The sequence below is a fragment of the Hemicordylus capensis genome, chromosome 3 (genome assembly GCF_027244095.1).
Source record: "Hemicordylus capensis ecotype Gifberg chromosome 3, rHemCap1.1.pri, whole genome shotgun sequence".
Classification (NCBI taxonomy): Eukaryota; Metazoa; Chordata; class Lepidosauria; order Squamata; family Cordylidae; genus Hemicordylus; species Hemicordylus capensis.
In genome coordinates, this window is record NC_069659.1 from 336,652,022 (window position 1) to 336,671,232 (window position 19,211).

Here is a 19,211-nt window from a genome sequence, read left to right on the forward strand (position 1 = left end):
GCTATAAACTAGGCAAGCGAGAAGGTGGGGGTGGAGGGGAAGACCATAGGAAACGAGAGGAGAGTCAGAACAAACAATAAGGAAAGGGTGCTTCCCTCCAGTAAATATATCTAAAGTTGTGGGTTTTTTTAGGCTTGAAGCATTGCAATAGGAGTGATCTCTGTAGTGGTTGGCAAACAACTGAGGGGATAGATGGGACACCTAGGGGGTGGATACATAAGGGGGCAAGGCTGCCACCAAACATATTTAAGTCTCTAGAAGGTTCCAAAGCTGGTCTCTGTACAGGTGTGAATCCCACACTTGTGATGCACAGAGACCACGGAGAAGGAGGTAGCAGGAAGTGAGGGAATTGGTAGAGAAGGAGATATATTCAGGTCAGCTGTGAGGGCAGGCTCACAAAGTGGCTGAAGAACATATCTCTGTCTTCTTTTTATGTTTTCTCCATTTTTGGCTTGCTTTTCAAGGGGGGAAAGGTTATGAGATCTCCATGTGTCCTCCTCTAATAACCTTTGTGTTCACAGTCCGATACAAACCAAATTCCCAGCACATGAAAGGGGGCCCTAGGAGACCCCAACAGGTTTTTTCTTCCTGATCTGCCATGTTTCGAGATGGTGGCCATTCCAAATATCCACCATCCAAGTTGGTGACCACTTCATGCAGGCAACATCCCTTGTGTTGACAGCCAGATATAAATGAAATCCACTATACATGGGAGTATTTTTAATGTCATTCTACTATGTTGGTTCAAAATGGTGGCCACCCAAAGTATAGGCAACCTCCTTCCATAACCTATGTGCTGACAGACTGATACAAACCAAATTCCCAGCACATGAGAGCGGGCCTAGGTAAAAGTCACCATGTCGACAGATGAGGAAAGTAAGCTATGTAGTTACATTCACAGGAAGTTACCTAGGAATCTGCCTTTTAATGGGTCAGACCATTGGTCCATCTAGTTCAGTACTGTCTACACAGACTGGCAGCAGATTCTCCAAGATTGCAAGCAGGACTGTCTCTCGGCCCTATCTTGGAGATACTAAGGAGGGAACTTGGAACCTACTGCATGCAAACACACAGGATCTTCCCAGAGCAGCCCCATCTCCTAAGGGGAATATCTTACAGTGTTCAGACATGTAGTCTCCCATCCAAATGCAAAACAGTACAGACCGTGCTTAGCAAAGGGGACAATTCATGGTTGCTACCACAAGACCAGTTCTCTTCCTTCTTACTCCATTAGTTCTCCTTAGAACTACTTGTTTTAATTGTGCATTACATTCTGGTTGCAATCTGATTAACCAGTGGCGGATCAAGGCCTCTTTGTGCCTTCGGCAGGGTGCCAAATGCTGTCCCCCTTGTGTGCACCCGCCTCCCCTTCTCTTCCCTCACCCCTGCTCATAGTGAGGTGGCAGAAGGGTATCCTAGCACCTCACTGGGGCCCTTGAAGCCTCACCTTGTGGAAGGGCCACCCTGTAATTAACCTACCCATCACAATCATTATTATTCTTTCCTGGGGTGTGTGGGTGTGTTTCTGGTACCACACTCATAGACATTTTCTGCTTCTGTAACTGGCAGATAGCAATCTAGAGGCATGATGGAACACAGGAGTCCATCCTCTCCTTGACTTCTGATCTGCCTTCACCAAAGCAACAGCAATTTCAAAAGCTCCAGGTAGGCTCATTTGTTATTTCTCAGATGATTGAGAGGAGTTCCTTTTTGCCACTCACTGAGTCAGGACGAGTAGAGACATGGGTACAAAATACATGACACACACACCCCCACATACACTTTCTCGCCTAATTTTCCATCTTCTTTTCTTGAATGACCATCTCCCCTTTCTCCTTCGCTTCTTTGTGAAAATGCTTTCCCTTGGTTCTGGGTTATGTTCACAGATCTATTATTCATCGGAGCATGACCACCAATTCATTCTGAGGTTATTTACACAACTTCATAGGTGATGCTTCAGGGCAAGCTTTCTCCCTGGCTCACCCTAACCCTTTCACTTTCTCATTACAAGCCACAAAGGGAGCTTCTTTATACCACACTCACAATGGCAGGCCTTAAATATTGATGAGGGAAGCCATTTGAAGGCATAAGCCTTGGGGACACATCTTGAATGAAAGGAATTCTGAAGAGGAGCAGTTCACTCAGCTAAACTTGACTCCCTTGGGAATTGGAAGAGTAAGTGGGTCATGCGAGAACTACGAGAGAGAATGACTCAGAGGGCAGATAAGGCTACAGCTGGAGAAGATAATCTGGCAACTCCCAATGGGTACTGTCTTCAAATCAGCCACTCCAAAATGTTCTCACTAGAGTTAATGCAACTCCCCACAGTGACCAGTTCGAAGATCATGCTTGGAATAGATTAAAAGCATGGCCTTTTCTGCTGTGGCGCCATCACTGTGCACCTCCCTACCCAGGAAGTCTGCCAAGTTACTTCCTGTGTAGTCTTCTAATATTAAAACTTTGCTTATCCAGGAAAATCTTTGAGGGGACAAGCCGAGCATGGCTGTCTTGATACTTTTGATTGTTCAGGGTTTGACTGTGATTTTATTTTTTCTCCACTTTGTCTTTGATTGGATTTTATGCTTTTTATGTAAGTTGCCTTGAGTGCTCTTTAAGTCGAAAGACGGGATAAAAATTGAAACAGCAATCATTTAACTTCTCGAACAGACAATAGATCTGTTGTCAATTTTATATCAGCGGTTCTGCAGTGGTGACCCTTAGAAACCCCATCTGTAAGTATGAGCAAAATTTTGAGGTACCAAGCCAAACATGAACAATGTATTTATGATGGATTAGCACAATCTTTCCCCCCTAAAAGCAAGTTCATTGAAGCATTCAACATACTTTGGGATTGCAGACCCACATAATTTAAAGCAGCCCTCAAACTGCCATGTTAGCTCACAGCTGCAGTCGACCTTTGGGACTCTTTCCATGGCCCATTTCCATCTAGATCTCCATGAGGCATATTCAAAAGAACCACTCTGAAGGAAATGGGAAAAGTGGGTTGTGTGAACTCACTCCCTAGCAGCAGATATGAATCTAACCCAGCTCACAGGTTAATTACACCCATGCAAAGCATAACCCTGCCAATTAAGGGTGAATATTTGGTTTCCCAGCAGGCATAATTTTAAACTTTAATTAAGGCTCAGGCTTTGGCAATGACTAAATCCTTTTAAAAATTAAAAATTAATAATCTAGAATTAAAGATTTCTTCAGCACCAAGGGACAGATTCTGCCATTAAGAAATGTTCGATAAGCGGATTCCAGAATGCCATTTCTAATCAGCCCACTGCATAATATGCATTTAAATACATATTTGCATATCAATACATATGCAGCCAAATTCAGATTAAGATTCTGATTATTTCTCTCTCCAGAGAAATGTATCTCACAACATGTGATGATGCCATTACCAACAGAGGGTCATTAGTCACTGCCCTTCCAATGATGCTGGCCATCTGTCCCTTGCCACAAAGCTGATTTGGTGACCTTGGCACCACCTCTTATAACACACCTTAAAGGGCTGTTGTGCAGATAAAATAAGGGGAGGGCATGTACCCTGTGTATGACACCCTGAGCTCTTGGAAGACAGAATAAAGAAGTAATAAATCTCTAAAAACCACTACACATCAATTTTTCACAATGTATAACATGTTTGAGTTATGCGCTTGGTAAGCATCAGTCCAGAATTCATTGTTTTCTGTTCATGTTACATTTCTTTCCTTTGCCAGAAAAAGCTGTGGCTGAAAGTAAAAATGGGCCTGGTCTCTTTATTCAAAGCAAGGAGCAACTAGCTTTATGTATTATACTTAAGCAGCCTCTTTAATGGCACTGAGAAGAATCGTGGCCCGCCTACATGGCTACTGCCATTTTAAAGTGCTCATACTCCATTCTAGGACTGTCCGCACTGTTCTCGTTTCATCTACTTGCACTGCCATTTCATTTTATTGGCCCACATGATCTTGCTTATGAGCATCTGTGATACCAAAACTTCAGGCAGAACACTGTGGCATCATCAGCAAAATCACATAGGTGCCACAGACAACACAATTCAATGACAGTGTGGACAAAATCAGATGAAGACAGTGGACTGGTCCTGAGTCTCAGGAAAGCACACTTTTCAATTCTGTCCCTGCGCAAGCATCTACTTCCTGAGCTGAGGTGAGGAATGCAGCCATGCCCCGTGCTGCCCCTAGTGGTGTTCAGCCCCCTTTCAGAACCAACATTTACTTGTGCATGGGGAGCAGGGAGGACAGAAGGTTGCTAGCAGCCTCCTCTTCTCTCTTTGTGCTTCTTGCAAACCTTGGAAGGATCAGATGAGTCCCAAAGAGCTCCTCTGATGGCGGCAGTGGGGTGTGTGTGTGTGTGCATCCAGCCGCTCTGCTGGGGCTCCAATAATCTGCCACCTGAGGTGGCTGCCTCACCTCGCCTCATGAAAGGACTTCCTCTGATCCCTCTCTTCCCTCTTATTGCAATTCAGTTTGCCAAGAATGGCTCAAGACATTTCGTGGCCTATCTCTGGCTTATAAATAACAGCAGCAAAACAAAACAAAACAAAAGAAGCAAAGTTGCTAGCATATCCTTAACTGACAAGAATCGAGGGTGCCCTGGGTCAAGACTACCCCATTCCTCATATCTTATCTGCATTTATGAGTCATCTTTTTATCAGCTAACCATAGTTTAGAGGCAGATTTAAATCTTCCGCTGCAGATTCACTTGGCTTAACCTGCTAGGGCAGCAGTGCAAAGCCAAGAGAGTTTCCAGAGCAGGCTCTTTAGCTTCTCCAGTGCCCTGGGCACACTTTATGTCTGCCCTTCTTGCTGCCCCCCCCTTTTTTTGGCAGAGTCATCCTTAGACTGAAATGTCTTCACAGAATTTGGCAGCATTCTCTTAATTATAATTAATAATTTGATGGCAAGAAAAACAAAAATCCATCTGTCTCCTCAGTCCAAAGCCGATATTCTGTCAAGAGAGTAGATCGAATAATGTGTACTGCATCTTTCCCTTTCAATTGTGTCTCATAGTCCAAGAATGCAAAGGACAAGGACTGACTGAGGATTGGCCAACTATGGATGACTTTATTCTTCTTCTAAGAATAATTGAACCAAATTTGGTTCAAATCGGTTAGGCGGTTCATATATTAGCCCACTTGCACCTCAAACGTTCACATGTCCACCACCTTGAATTGGGGTGGATGGCATCTTCACAAACTATGCCCTTGAAGTGCCCCTATGATTCCCTACAATTGTACCAAATTTGGTTCAAATCATTGCGGGGACACAGATATAGACACACCCACAAAAACCTAGATGATCTCATAAACTCACTTTACTTAAGGAAAATTGGCTAAAAATATTACTGATCGCCTTTTCTTACTCCTCCATAAAATACATTTGAGATCTGCTGGATCAGGTGAAGGTCTATCTAAGCCTAGCAACCTGTTGCCCACATTGGCCAGATGCTTCTGAGAAACCCACAAGTAGGGGACGAAGGAATACCTCTTCTCCTACCACTGCTTCCTGAAACTGGTGCTCAGAAGCATTTTGTCCCTGAACCCAGGGATACCTGTAGATACCTTTTCTGTGAAGTCTTTGGCATAATCTCCTAGTCCCAATGCCTGCTTACAACTCAACTCATGTATGTGTAACTGAAATAATTCCATATCTCCACCTGTCCCCTGCTCACATACCCTGCATATGCTGCCTCCTTTTCTCTCCCCTTGCTCTGCTGACTCTCTATGTTGAATTAAGCCTCTCAGGGAAGGAACCCATCCTATTATACCTTGTAAAGCACATTCCGATAAGCACTCATTTTTTATTAAGTAGTACACCTTCCTTGGACAGAATCTCTCTCTAATCTGGTTGAACTCACAACTCACCATCACATGCTGAAAGAAGACTCTCATACCAAGATCTGGAAAGATTATTTAGATTTATTTGCATAATTTCTTTTATTTCAGATCAATAATTTCTGATCAAGTACCCCTCCATTTGCCCTTCCTCCTTTTCTTCTTCTTTTTTCTGTTTTTGATTCTTACCCCACATTTTGGTGTAGTGATTCATTATCTGAATAAAACTGTTGGGTTGGCGGGAGGGGAGGCACCTACTGAGGTTTTTGGAAATACACAAATGATTAATCAAATTGATCAATTTATTGGCTATGGGCAAATTATTAATCAGTCTGTTGACAGTTCAAGTCATGACACTGATCAGCATTCTTGAAAGGCAATTGCTATGAACTTTCCAAGCACTATTGAAGCCACTTCCACTGCTTCAGCATGGAGAAGCATACATGTTTTTTTTGCTTTCCTGTATATGTTTCCCAGTGAGAGAAGACATCTGGCCCCAGGGCTGATGCTGCAGCCTATTTTCATGAACAAAACATTCATGTAAAAATAGTTTAACAGGCAGTGGTTCCTATCATTCTCGGCAGAGATCCACAGAAGCGATACAGCTCTGCTTCCCACTACCTACCACCCCCACCCCCCAAACATCTCCTGTCTCTCTACAGCGTTTGCTGTTTTAATGCACTTTTTAGTATAGGACTAATGGGGTATGGATTGCCTGTGTGTTAATGATATGCTATTCCCCACTGAGACGTTAATGAATGCAGTAAATCATACCAATGAAGAGGAAGAAATGTTTATAGCGACACAAGGGTGTAAAACCTGGAAATGGAAGTGAATACAGAGCAAAAGAAAATACAACCTGGATTTTAAAAAATCATTTTTACAGAATCATTTAAATTCTTGAATGAATGAAGACTCAAATTCAGAACTTACACTGGGATGGATGAATCTAATTTCTCCATTCTCCCAGCATGACATTTCTTACTTTAGGATGGAGCTTATGTTCAGGAACAAACATTTTCTGTGTGAAGAGGGGCTTTTAGGAAGCCCAAACTCTTTCCACCCCCAGACTCCCTCCTTTGTATTGCTTGGCTACTGTTCACAGCCTCTGTTGCTACATCAGCTGGCATGATGTGCAGCCCTCCATTGTCAGAAGTGGGCTACAGGTGTGCAAGCTGCCACCAGCATCCTTGCCCTGAAAGCTGCTTTACATAGCAGTCTGGGTGAGGAGAGGTAATGAAGTTTGCATCTTCCCCCTCCCTTCCAAAGCATTTTCTGGTTGTAGAAATCTGTGCCCAAGGGTTGCGCAGCCATCAGGAACAAATTTCTACAACTGGAAAGGGCTTAGGGAGAGAAGGGAGAGACATGAAAAATGTCCCCCGCACCGTGCAGCTTTCAGTGCAGGGATGTGGAAGGCTGCTTGTGCACCTGTAGCCCTCCACAGTCCTCCTCCTAGCAACAGAGGGCATCATGCCACCCAGCTTTAGGAAGAAATTTTAACACTGACACTGTTATTTAGCTAGTCAGATCTGATTACATAATGACTTCAGCAAGGACAAACAAAGCTAGTTCTGAGCAACGACAGTGCTTTCACTCTTAATTAACTTTGTTTGCTCTCAGTAATTCCATTCATAGCCAAGTCTTACTGTCTGCATTACAGTGGCATTGCTATTAGGAATAAGAAGGGGCGCTGGGCTGTATAGAGCTCCATCTCTGGAGAGTCACTGCCAAGTAGTGCCAAGTAGTGGAAGGATGCCCATAGTCTTAGAGGGAAATATATGTTAGGAAAGCACTCCTTCTTGCATCATCTCTTCTTCCCACCCCAAACAGCTGAAAAGGGATCATATTTCATAGGAGATAAAATGTTTGCAAGTGATAAAATGTTGCAATACACTGTTGTCTGGGGACCACCACTGGCCCTTGGTATACTTTCAGGCGGACCACACAATCATTACAAAACTAGCAGGGAGAAATCCTTTAAAATGCTACAGGTCTCTTTGAGGTGACTTTTCAGCAACACTGGGGGGAATTTCGAAGGAATACCCTGCTGTGTGCACCGACCTTCCCCCCGTGCCCCCACCCCCCGCCCATGTGCACATATAGATTCGTTTGTTGCCAGCCACTGAGAACAAGTGCAGCAGTTCAGTTTTTAATTCAGAAGCCTTTCAAGTGCGCACTTGAACATAACTGTGCCTGGCTTCCTCTTCATTGCATTTCCCTCTGCATGGGCTTGGCTCCAACCCCTCCACTTCCAACTCCTGGCATTCTTACACCATCCACCCTTGAAAATTAGCCTCTACAAAATGTATTTGCTACTTACAGAACTTTCAGACAACTACAGTCAAAATGCCGGATCATTTATCTAGTGACAAAAACCTAGACACTTTCACTGTTATGCTCTTATTCAGCAGCTCCAGAAAACCACAGTTTCCTGAAGGAAACAATTGCTGATGCTAAAACACACCAGCTGAAAGGACAAGATATATTGTACTGGGCCCTAAGTCAGCAACTTTGGATTAAGTGGCTCCTTGCTTCTCTTCTGCAAAGGGCAGCATATCTGAATGTGACACATCATGTGCCACTCAGACACCAGAAGCTCTTACCTGAAGAACCCTGCTACTGCTAGTTCAGTCCCTGTTTTTCCATGACGAATGTCTCAAATGAGATACCCCTCACATTTTGCCTCACCTAATAAAAGTAGTATCAGCTGTGGTGGTGCAGCGGGGAAGCAGCTTGTCTAGGGAGCAAGAGGCTGTTAGTTCGAATCCCCACCAGTGTGCTTCCCAGACTGTGCCTAGTAAATATATATTAGTAGTCCCTAGTAAATATATATTTGTAGTCACCTATATTGGGCAGCAGCAATATAGGACGGTGCTGGAGGCGGATACTCACTTCCGTGACAATGGCAAAGGCATCATCTCATGCAGCGCAGGAGGAAGGCAATGGTAAACCACTCCTGTATTCTACTAAGAAAACCACAGGGCTCTGTGGTCGTCAGGAGTCGACCAACTTGACGGCACAATAAAAGGAGCAGGGTTGGTATAAAACCAGTCCTACACTGCTCTGTGCTGCTTCTCTTGTCCGCGGGAAGAAGATAGCAAGCTTCATGGCAGCCAACACTGGTAACTGCCAGGATCAGGGCTAGAACTCACTTCCCCTCATGGGGAAAACAATGCTCCTGGATTGATCCCAGCTAAGTGGTAAAGTGTGCCATCAAGTCAATTTTGACTCCTAGTGCCCACAGAGTCCTGTGGTTTTCTTTGGTAGAATACAGGAGGGGTTTGCCATTGCCATCTCCCACGCAGTCTGAAATGATGCCTTTCAGTATCTTCCTGTATTGCTGCTGACCGATATAATACCAGCGCAGCGTGGTGTAGCGGTTAGAGTACTGGGCTAGGACCAGGGAGACCCGAGTTCAAATCCCTATTCAGCCATGAAACTAGCTGGGTGACTCTGGGCCAATCACTTTTCTCTCAGCCTAACTTACTTCACAGGGTTATTGTGAAAGAGAAACTCAAGTATGTAGGACACCACTCTGGGCTCGTTGGAGGAAGAGCAGGATATAAATGTAATAATAATAATAACAACCACCACCAGCAACCTTCTGCTTGTTAGTCAAGCATTTCCCTGCTGTACCACTTAAGGTGATCCCAACTACTGCCTGTCTTAATAACAGCTCTCAGTGTCATATTATTGGATGATGCAGGCAATCCAGGCTGCCAATCATGGAAGCGCCTCCCATCATGGTTATGGCGCTTCCCTCTTCAGACAAATACTGCAGTTTTTGTGAGCAGTGCCAGGAGGGTGGTTAGTGATGTACCCAGACAGGGTGTCCGACCCACTTCCACTGCTTGTAAGCATGCTGAACGATGTTCTTTTGAATGCCTGGATAGAGCTACTGTTTGTTGTTGCAAGTGAAACCAATAGTACATTTTTATCTTTCAGCAATAACATCTTAACATATTGTTGTGTTAATTTGGATGTCAATATAGATGGTTTTTTAAAAAAAAGATTAAAAGATGATAGGAGCTAGGATTTTCTTCAAATGAAAAAAAAAAACTACATTGACATGTGTGGTGAGAAGAAGTGGTGGTGGTGGGGCACTCAATGAACATTCAGCCCCCAGGCCTCTCAGAGTCTTAAGAAGGCCCTGGCCTCAGGTCTGATCCAGCCAGTTCCTTAAAGGACAGAACCCTGTAATGACAGAGAAAGGGGACGCAGCAAGCGGCAAAGCCCACAAATCAAAACTTCTTGGGGGAAGGAAGGCAGAGAAAGATGACGACTTGCTTCAGCGTAAAGGGAGCTGCAGCCTACAGAAGCAAGCATTGTGCCATGACAAGATTGCAGCTAATCCCATGTCTGCTTTTGTCCTCCTCTTGTTCCGCAGCTTCTTACTTTTTGCCTGGCAGCAACAGCAGAGCCAGATTCCCTTACAACAGAGCTTAGATCCGGGAAGCGCAACTCCAGTTACCTTGAGGGCCATTTTGACATTTTCGCTAACTGAAGAGGCTGCATGGCTATATTAACTGCAAAAAAGCAGGTTTCTTTAACTTGGTGTTTTCTTTCTAACCCACTCCCTGTTTTCTCTCAGAGTATGTTCCTGCCTCTTTCTGCACCACCAGCACCAATCAGCTCAGAAGCTAATCTCATCTCTTAGATGTGACTATCTCATTTCATACAAGCTCTCCCACCTCTTCCTACAGAATGCTCTATACATGCTGCAAAACATGAAGCGATTGAATGAGCTGCATCTCCTCCATTGGGGAGGAGAGCTGGTCCTGTGGAAGCAAGCATGAATTGTCCCCTTTGCTAAGCAGGGTCCACACTGGTTGCATATGAATGGGAGCTACATGCAATGTCCTCTTTAGTTTGTATTTGGATGGGTGTCTACATGTGAGCACTGTAAGATATTCCCCTTAGGGGATGGGAACGCCGCTCACTGGAAGAGCATCTGCATGCTGGCCTGCAGAAGGCCCCAGGTTCACTGCCTGCCATCTCCAGGTATGGCTGGGAAAGGCTCCGGCCAGAAACCTTGGAGAGCCACTTCCAGTCAGTGGAGACAATACTGAGCTAGATGGACCATCGACTTGGTGTAAGGCAGCTTCCTATGTTTCTATGTTATGAATCTCTATAGATGCCTTATACTGGGGGTCCAAGACATTGGTCCATCTGACTTGGTATTGTCTATGCCAGGGGTGTCCAACTGCAAGCCTCCAGCTACTTTTGGCCTACAACTCCCATCATTCCCAGTGACAGTGGCCAGTAGCCAGGAATGATGGGAGTTGTAGGCCAAAAACAGCTGAAGGGCCTCAGGTGGACACCCCTGGTCTTTGCGGACTGGCAGTGGCTCTACAGGGTTTCAGGCAGGGGTCTTTTCCAACCATACCTGGAGATGCTGGGGACTGAACCCTGGACTTCCTGCATGCAAAGCATGCTCCACTGCTGAGCTACACCCACTTCCCATTTCAGATTGCAAATGAAGGATCTTTTATTACTCTCCTACATTAATGTTCTCCCTGCAAATATAAAGCGAACACAAGAGGCAAATGCTAGAACCCTTATGTGCTAGTTTCCTATAATGCAGGGTATTTATTTATTTTTTTAACATAGGGAAGAAGTCAAAAGCGGCATCCCTGCCTGTGGTGGTACAGTCCATTCTAACCACGCATTCAGCTGCATGTGTAAGATGATTTCTGCAAAGGAAGCAAGAGGGTCTTTTCTACAGTGGCCCCTCACTTGTGGCATTCATTGCCCTGGCAAGCCTGCCTGAGGCTAACCCTGCAGGCTTGTGGGTGGTAGGTCGGCAGATAAGGAATCTTCTGGCACAGAGGCACCTCAGCCGTATTATGTGGAACACTGGAATGGTTTCTTTGAAATCTGGCTATAAATTGCACTCCAATTGGGAGGCTTTTAGAATACCTTGCAAAACAATCCTTTTTAAACAGGCATTTAATGATACTTCCCAATAATGATATTCTGTGGGAAAGTGTTTCTTTTTTTAAATAAAAAAACCCCCAAGATAAATTGATATCTATCTTTTAAGGGATCTTGTTACATTTTATCAGTTTCATGCTTTCTAAAATGTAATAATTGATGCATTTATATTGGCTGTTAACCACCTTGGGTGTTCAGTGATGGTGGGATAGAATTTTGAAACACAGTTTTAAAAATCCAGGCATAAACTGTGTTCTTGGCACAGAACTATCTTTGTGTTATTGGCACAGCACTATGTTTAACCAACTAAACATAAAGCTGGTATTGTTCTTTAAAGTAGCCAGCCACAGGGGTGGTTTAAAACCTTCCTCTGCCTTCAACAACCAGGCTATGTCTCCCACTGCAAGCTCTGAGTCATATACCCCCACATACATCTTTTGGAAGATGGCTTCCCCCCACATATCTAGGAACATAGGAAGCTGCCATATACGGGGTCATACTCTCGGTCCATCTAGCTCAGTATTGTCCACACAGACTGGCAGCTGCCTTTCCAAGGTTGTAGGCAGGAATCTCTCTCAGCCCTATCTTGGAGAGGCCATGGAGGGAACTTGGGACCTTCTGCTCTTCCCAGAGTGGCTCCATTCCCTCAGGGGACTATCTTACAGTGCTCACACATGTAGTCTCCTATTCATATGCAACCAGGGCAGACCCTACTTAGCTAAGGGGACAAGTCATGCTTGCTACCACAAGACAAGCTCTCCTCTCCATCTGAGGAGGCCCTGCTTAGAATGGGGTCTGTCTTCTACAGCTGATGATCCAGGAGAAGGCCTTTTCAGTGGCTGCCTCTTTATTATGGAGCTTATATATAAAGTTGGCTTCCCTGCCACCTCTGCTCTCTACTGAATTTTTGGAAGATGGCTTTTTAGGCAGGCTTTTCACAGATGGCATCACAGGAGAACCTTGATATTCGTGGGGGTTGTGTTCCCCACTGCAACCGTGGATATGGAAACTAGGAATATAGAGTCATTTGGGCTATGGGGTGGCAGGGAGGTTCTCAGTCATCGAAAAAATAATCCAAAATGGCCAAATATTTTTGTGGGGGGATGAGGAGGGAAGTTGCCGACTGTCCTCTGCCCCTTGAGTTGAGCTGTGCCTCCGAATGGCCAAAAATCAGCTAGAAATGACCTCCAAGTTCATTTCTGGCCATCCCCAACTCGGGGAAACTCAGCATCAACCCTTTATTTTCAGATTTCCCCCCACCTATACCAAGGTCAGGTGTTAATTACCCAACCACGGATACGCGAATCCGCGGATGTAGAGTCAGCGGATATCAAGACTCGCCTGTATTTTGTATTTGTTTTCAAGCCAATTGGTTTTAACACACATATTGATTGACTGATTGATTGACTGACTGAATTTGCATTTTATTGATTGTGGTTTTATCATGCTATCTTTGTCAGTTATTTTGAGATTCTTGGTTATAAGGTGGGATCGTTATTGTATTTTAGCTCACTCTTCCGCAAAGTTTCTCAGGTCAGCACACGTGCGTCTCTATCCACACAGCAATCCTGTGAGGGAGGTCAGGCTAAGAAAGGTCAAGCTAAGGAAGAGTGACTAGCCCAAGGTCAGTCACCTGGTGAGAATACAAGCTGACTTACTGTTCCATGTGTGTTGCAATAGGCATGCAGTTGTGCAAGTGTGCTCTTAGGCAAACACAAACATTATGCAAATGCAGCTGCATGATAGTAGAGGCTATTACAAAGAATGGCTGTACTGTCATACAAACTGTGTTTGCACAATTTTGCGTTTGGGCAAGAGGACACTTGCGCAAATGCAAACCAGGGTAAGGTATGTTACAACAACAAGGAACGCTGCAAAGTATGTCTGTCGCAGAATTCTCTGTGCAGGGGCTGCTGCCAAGAATACAGAGGGAAGACAGAAGACCAAGAGAGTGCATGGGGCCCATGGCATTGTGGATGGCATCATGGCAATGCAAAGTATTATCTGAAGACGCCCTCGTATATTTGCCAGCCAGAACAATACTGGAGGCTGATATATGTTTTGCCTTCCTTTTTTACCCCTGGAGGAAGGGCTGAAAACAAAGGCCTTGGGAAAGAAGCATTTACTTCCCCTCGCGTGGCGCAAAATCAGCTGCTTGGAATGCTTTCAGGCCAAAATTACCAGCCTAGAGCTTCATTGTCTATTGCCTAGAAACCTAGAGAGCAAAAAGGCAACTTTGACTGAATCTAAGGGGCGAAATGACTGGTTCCATGTAACAGGGAGGTCCATTTGTTCAAGGCCTTTGTCCCGTGACCTCTTGGCATAGATAGCTAATTGTCTCTCTTTGAATAGGATAGGATGACTTCAGTCTGAGTGGCTGTGAGAGCATGACAAAGCTGACCACAAATGGGTTACTCTTTGCAAGCATGTTCTTCAGGGACAGAACAAAGCCCTTATTTGATTCGGCTAAAGAGATCTGAGTTACAAGGAAGCGGAACGGAATGGATTCTCTATACAGGGTAGAAGTGACTTGTGAACTTCATGCATGGAGTATCAAGTATTGTAGCTGGATAATAAATTGGGATGGATACACGGTCCATGTTAACAACAATGCTACCCTGGAAGAAAGGCAGAATATAAATGTATAACAGCAGTAACTACAGCAGCAGCAGTTTTAGGACATTCCATGTGTTCAAAGTGCTACACAAATTATCTCAATCATCCTCACACTTACCCAGCTCCCATTTGGCATTTTAAGATCATCCGGTAGGGCCCCACTCTCTATGCCTGCTATATATAGGAATTTGGAACATTCCTAGGGCTGTACAGCTATGGCTTTGAGTTTATAATAATCTCCAAAAGGACTCTGGTTCATTCCTCCTTGTTTTTGAGCAAGAAAAAGGTAGGGCTTACTTATTTCTCTTTTTTAGCAGCCTAGCTTTTAGTGGAGGGGCACATCCTTTGCATGCAGAAGATCATAGTGACATATGAAGCTGTCTGATACCGAGTCAGACCACTGGCCCATTTAACTCATTATCTACACCAGCGGCAGTTCTCCAGGGTCCCCAACTGATCTTTCCCAGTCCTACCTGGAGATGCCAGGGATTGAACCTAGGATTGTCTACATGCAAAGCAGGTGCTCTTCCACTGAACTACAACCCTTCCCCATGTTTAATCCCTGGCATTTCCAGTTAAAAGTGCCGTAGTAGTAGGGCTGAGCAAGATGGGCCTGTAGCTCAGTGGTAGAGCATATGTTTGCATACAGGAAGTCCCCAGTTCAATCCCTGGAATTTCCAGGCCAGGCTGGGAAAGGCTCTTGCCCGAAACCTTGGAGAGCCACTGCCAATCAGTGTACGGAGCTAGAAGGGCCAATGGTCTCATCTGGTATCAGGCCGCTTCCTATGTTTCTATATGCTCTCTTTCTTGGACCCTGTTGAGGCTCAGGGTTCTGGGAATTTTTTTTAAAGCAAGCTGGGGGTTTTAAAAGTTTGTTTTTTTTAAAAAAAAATTAAAGTAAGCTGTTGCCTTCCATTGTACGGTGCCCGAGTGCATAGAGAGGCAGAACAGAAAAGTTGTGTTTCATATGAATGGACTTCTACCCATGGATCTCACTTGATGGACAGGGATAACTATCTTGACAAAGACGAAATGGTTATAAATAGGGTTATATTATGGAGCTCCTATCATCCCCTGCCACAGTGGCCAATAGTTAGTGATGATGGGAGTGGCAGTCTGACAACAGTTGGAGGACTGAAGTTGTGCAGGGTCATAATCTGAGTGAGTACAGAATCAGTAAACCTTCTTCAAGGAGCAGCCTGTTTTGCTTTGGGTGACAAAGGGTACCCCTGCCCACAACTATTCTATCAATCTATTCTAAAGGCCCTCTTTGTGACATGCTTCTGCTCATGACATGCTATCATCTGGGCTATGTTTATCATCAAGCTTTCCCCTTCTATTCCAATTGTTGTTATACTATCACAAATAAACTGAAAACAAAGCTCTGGAGAACAGAACGAAACATCCAAAATAAGCACACATATATGTATATACATAATTTATACACATATATGCATATACATAGTTTTCTAAGCACTACACCTGGATTTAGTTAATGAAAATATGATTGTTGAATACAGACCACAACTGAAAATCCACAAGGATCCAACAGCTATTTAGATCTTGGATTATCTTGATCACTGCAATTGTTAAAACATGAAATATAAATTGGCCTATTAGAAAGCCCTGTGTGCAGGATTTATCCGTTACCTCTTCTAGTCTTCGTCTCTGTTCTTTCTGCTCCTCGATCCTCTTCTGCCGCTCTGCCAACAGCTGTCTCTTATGCTCCTCATTCTCCCGTTGCTGCTGCTCCAGCTGCTGCCGACGGAGGGCCTCTGAGCGTTCCTTATTTGCAAGCTGAAGCCTCAAAAAATCCCGTCTTAATGTTGACTCTCCAGGCAGGTTTAGGATGGAGCTTTACAGGGAAAGACAAACTCATGTCATTCTAGGGGCACATCTGCACAGATGTGCACTGAACATACAGAGGTTCTTTAGCTGTGCAGATCCTCCATATCTCCTTGGCAGTCAACTCCACACTAAAGGATCAACCCAGCATACATGTCCATTTTGCCTCTATGTAAGCAGATGATTCGTTTTTAAACAGATGATTCATGTCCTAGTGCCTTTTTAGCACTAAAAACAGTATTAAATTAAACATCACCAGGAGGCTTTATGAACAGGGCTTTTACTTTGAATCTCCTCCGGAATGGAGTGGGCCAGTCCACATATTAGCTGCATTTACCCCAAAGTATCTGCGGGCTATCAGGGACCAGTACAGACAGGATTCTGCCCCCTCCCCCCAATTCAAGGCTGAATCTCTGGCATAGCCCAAATTATGTCCAGCTTTTAAAAATCCTCTATTTCCAGCGGCTTTTAAAAAAAACAACACCCTGAGGCTTCTGTTATGCCCCGGAGTGTCTGTGATGTGTAGAGGGGCTTCTTTCCAAACTTGCACTTGAAATCCACCCAGGTGTCAGCTAAGGAGACTTTCAATTGCAAGCGCTGGGGGTGGGGTGGGGGGGAAGGGTTGTGGCAGATTGATGCAATTCTGTGGAGGGGGTTCTTTCAGTTCATGTTTCCATCAGGTTACATTAGAGCCAGGCAGCCTACATAATACACACACACATGTCCCCTCGGATGGAGGCTATTCCTCACAAACCACTCTCAGTGGAGAAAGCCCTCTCCAGCCCCTGCAGGGGTGCTGTGCTGAGATCACAAACCAGGAGCAAGTGAGACATTGGCCACGGTTCCCTACAGGAGATGCTTTTAAGCACAGAAGGCACCCTCAACTCTGCTGAATCACAGAAGTGTTTATGCACTCTGGTGTGGACCCAGCTGTGGTGCATGGGTCCCTGTCTGCAGCACGCTGCCAGGAAAGCTTGCTAAAGATGAGTAGCATTTCACACCATCCATGGGGGAAAGAAGTCGAATGGCTGGCTGAGAAAGGAAGAGGGGCCACAGGGAGAATGAGAGAGTCCAGAAGGGGAGGGAAAAATTCCTGAGTTAAATGTAGGATGTAACCTGAGCCCTTGCATTCTGTTGTTTGATCCCTGGCTGCTTGGTCTTCCGGTCTTCTGTAACTAACTGTCAAACTAACAGTAACAACAACAACAACAACAACAACAACAACAACGCACTCTCACCTCCTCCTGATGGGAATGTTTGGATAGAAAATCTAGAGCAAGTGATGGCAACTTGCATGGGAAAAAGATCTGCAGGGATTGCAGAGAGGAGCTGACCCTATGTGAACTGTCCATTTAATCCCCTGAATTAAACATCTGCAAATCTGCTGCGAAGCAGTTGCTCTTCAGATACCCCGCGGCATGAAGCCATGTGTGAATAACTCCCAGGTATTTAAGGGCTTAGCCCATGCTTGGCTGTTTCTGGAGCAACCTATCCCACAGAACTGTCCATGGTGCTGCAACCTGATCTGCCTTGCCACCTTTTAGACCTTGTGAGCTTGACAACATGGAGTTTACAAACTCACTAGATTTCTAGCACAGGCAAGTTAAAGAGTGGGAAACCCTTTGAAGACTTGGATTTTAAATATATTATTGATGTAATACAGTTAGACCATATGCTTTAAAGAAATCACAGAGATTAGCATTCCCTAACTTATTCAACTGTGTTCAGTTCAAGGTTGGAACCATGGCAGCCCTGATTGTCAAGGCATCTACATACAATTTTAACTTTTAAACCCAGTTTATACATGTCCTCAAATTGTAATAAGCTTTTCCCGAGCTGTATTGCTTTAGGCTGCAGGTGGAGACTGGCATGTTTGAATGCTTCTTCTATCCTCCTGAAAATCCTTGCATATAGCACATCAAGAAGAAGAGCTCAGCCTTGATTTTGCCCTGGCATTCAGTTTTTCTATGCTTATAGAGCATTTCCACCAAATAATAGATCTGAAATTCTACCTACAGCTTGAAAGGGTACAATCCACAAAAAGGATTGCAATCACCTGATGCAGTGGCATACATAGGGCCTGAGAGGTGTGCTTCAGAATCCTCTGTAATATCACTAGAAGACATCTCTCTTAGACCATGCAGTGCTGTGTATAATCCAAAATGTTCAGCACAGGACACTCTGAAGCATCACAAAGGGGTCCTCAGATCTCAAGCTGCAGCTGTTTGAGGCATCAAAATGTCTTGTGTTCTCCCTGAGACTGAACTGAGCAGCTGAACTTGCGTCAGGTCCAAACACAGTTTTTTTTAATTTTTTTAAAAACAAAACCCAATAAGTAAGGACTGCTCCTTTACTTGTCATCAATCTGCAGTCACTGTAAGACACTCAGATGACAATTTTGCCCCAAGAAAAACTTGCACCTTAAACAAAGTAAGCCCTTTTTTTTTTTTTGCATGTGCTGCATCAGACCTGAGTCAACAGTGAAGGGCGCAAGTCGGAGGAAGGCATCAGTGCAAGCAGTGATCCAATTGTGGAGAGAATTGCCCTCTCCACCCCAATTATGGGGGTAATCTATCCCCTGTCTCCCACCCTCCTGTAAGTATACCCCACGCATACCTTTCCATTACACTCTTAAATTCTATTTGTCTTAAGCAGTGCTACATGGAGCAGTACAGACAGGCGCATACACAGAAATGAACAATTGTTCATTACCTGGGTTCTCCAGAGTCGTTTTCTTCCTCTTCCTCCTCACTTCCACTGTATTCGTATTCAGTCTCATCTAGGAATATAATTGAATGTCAGTGCCCTTTACGGAACTCATTCATTTTTCTCCTAGATGAAGGCCCCAGGGCTCTGGTGTGAGAACAGAAATCTTTTTCATTTCAACACGTGGGGGCAAAAAAATCAATATTGTTTCAAGACTTACTTGGCCTCACCTCACAACCCACTAAACAAGCCTGAATTCAAA

The 19,211-nt window shown here is 44.5% G+C and overlaps 1 protein-coding gene across 11 annotated transcripts in view; it reads right to left on the reverse strand.

Annotated features, from left to right (window-relative positions):
* TNIK (TRAF2 and NCK interacting kinase) overlaps positions 1-19,211 on the reverse strand; it is a 413,952-nt gene that overhangs the window by 106,060 nt on the left and 288,681 nt on the right. For all 11 annotated transcript variants that reach the window (XM_053305179.1, XM_053305184.1, XM_053305182.1 and 8 more), the window contains 2 exons: positions 18,956-19,022; positions 16,049-16,253 (listed from right to left, as the gene is read on the reverse strand). In XM_053305179.1, the coding sequence (XP_053161154.1) occupies positions 16,049-16,253; positions 18,956-19,022 (272 nt within the window). The remainder of the gene's footprint in view (positions 1-16,048; positions 16,254-18,955; positions 19,023-19,211) is intronic.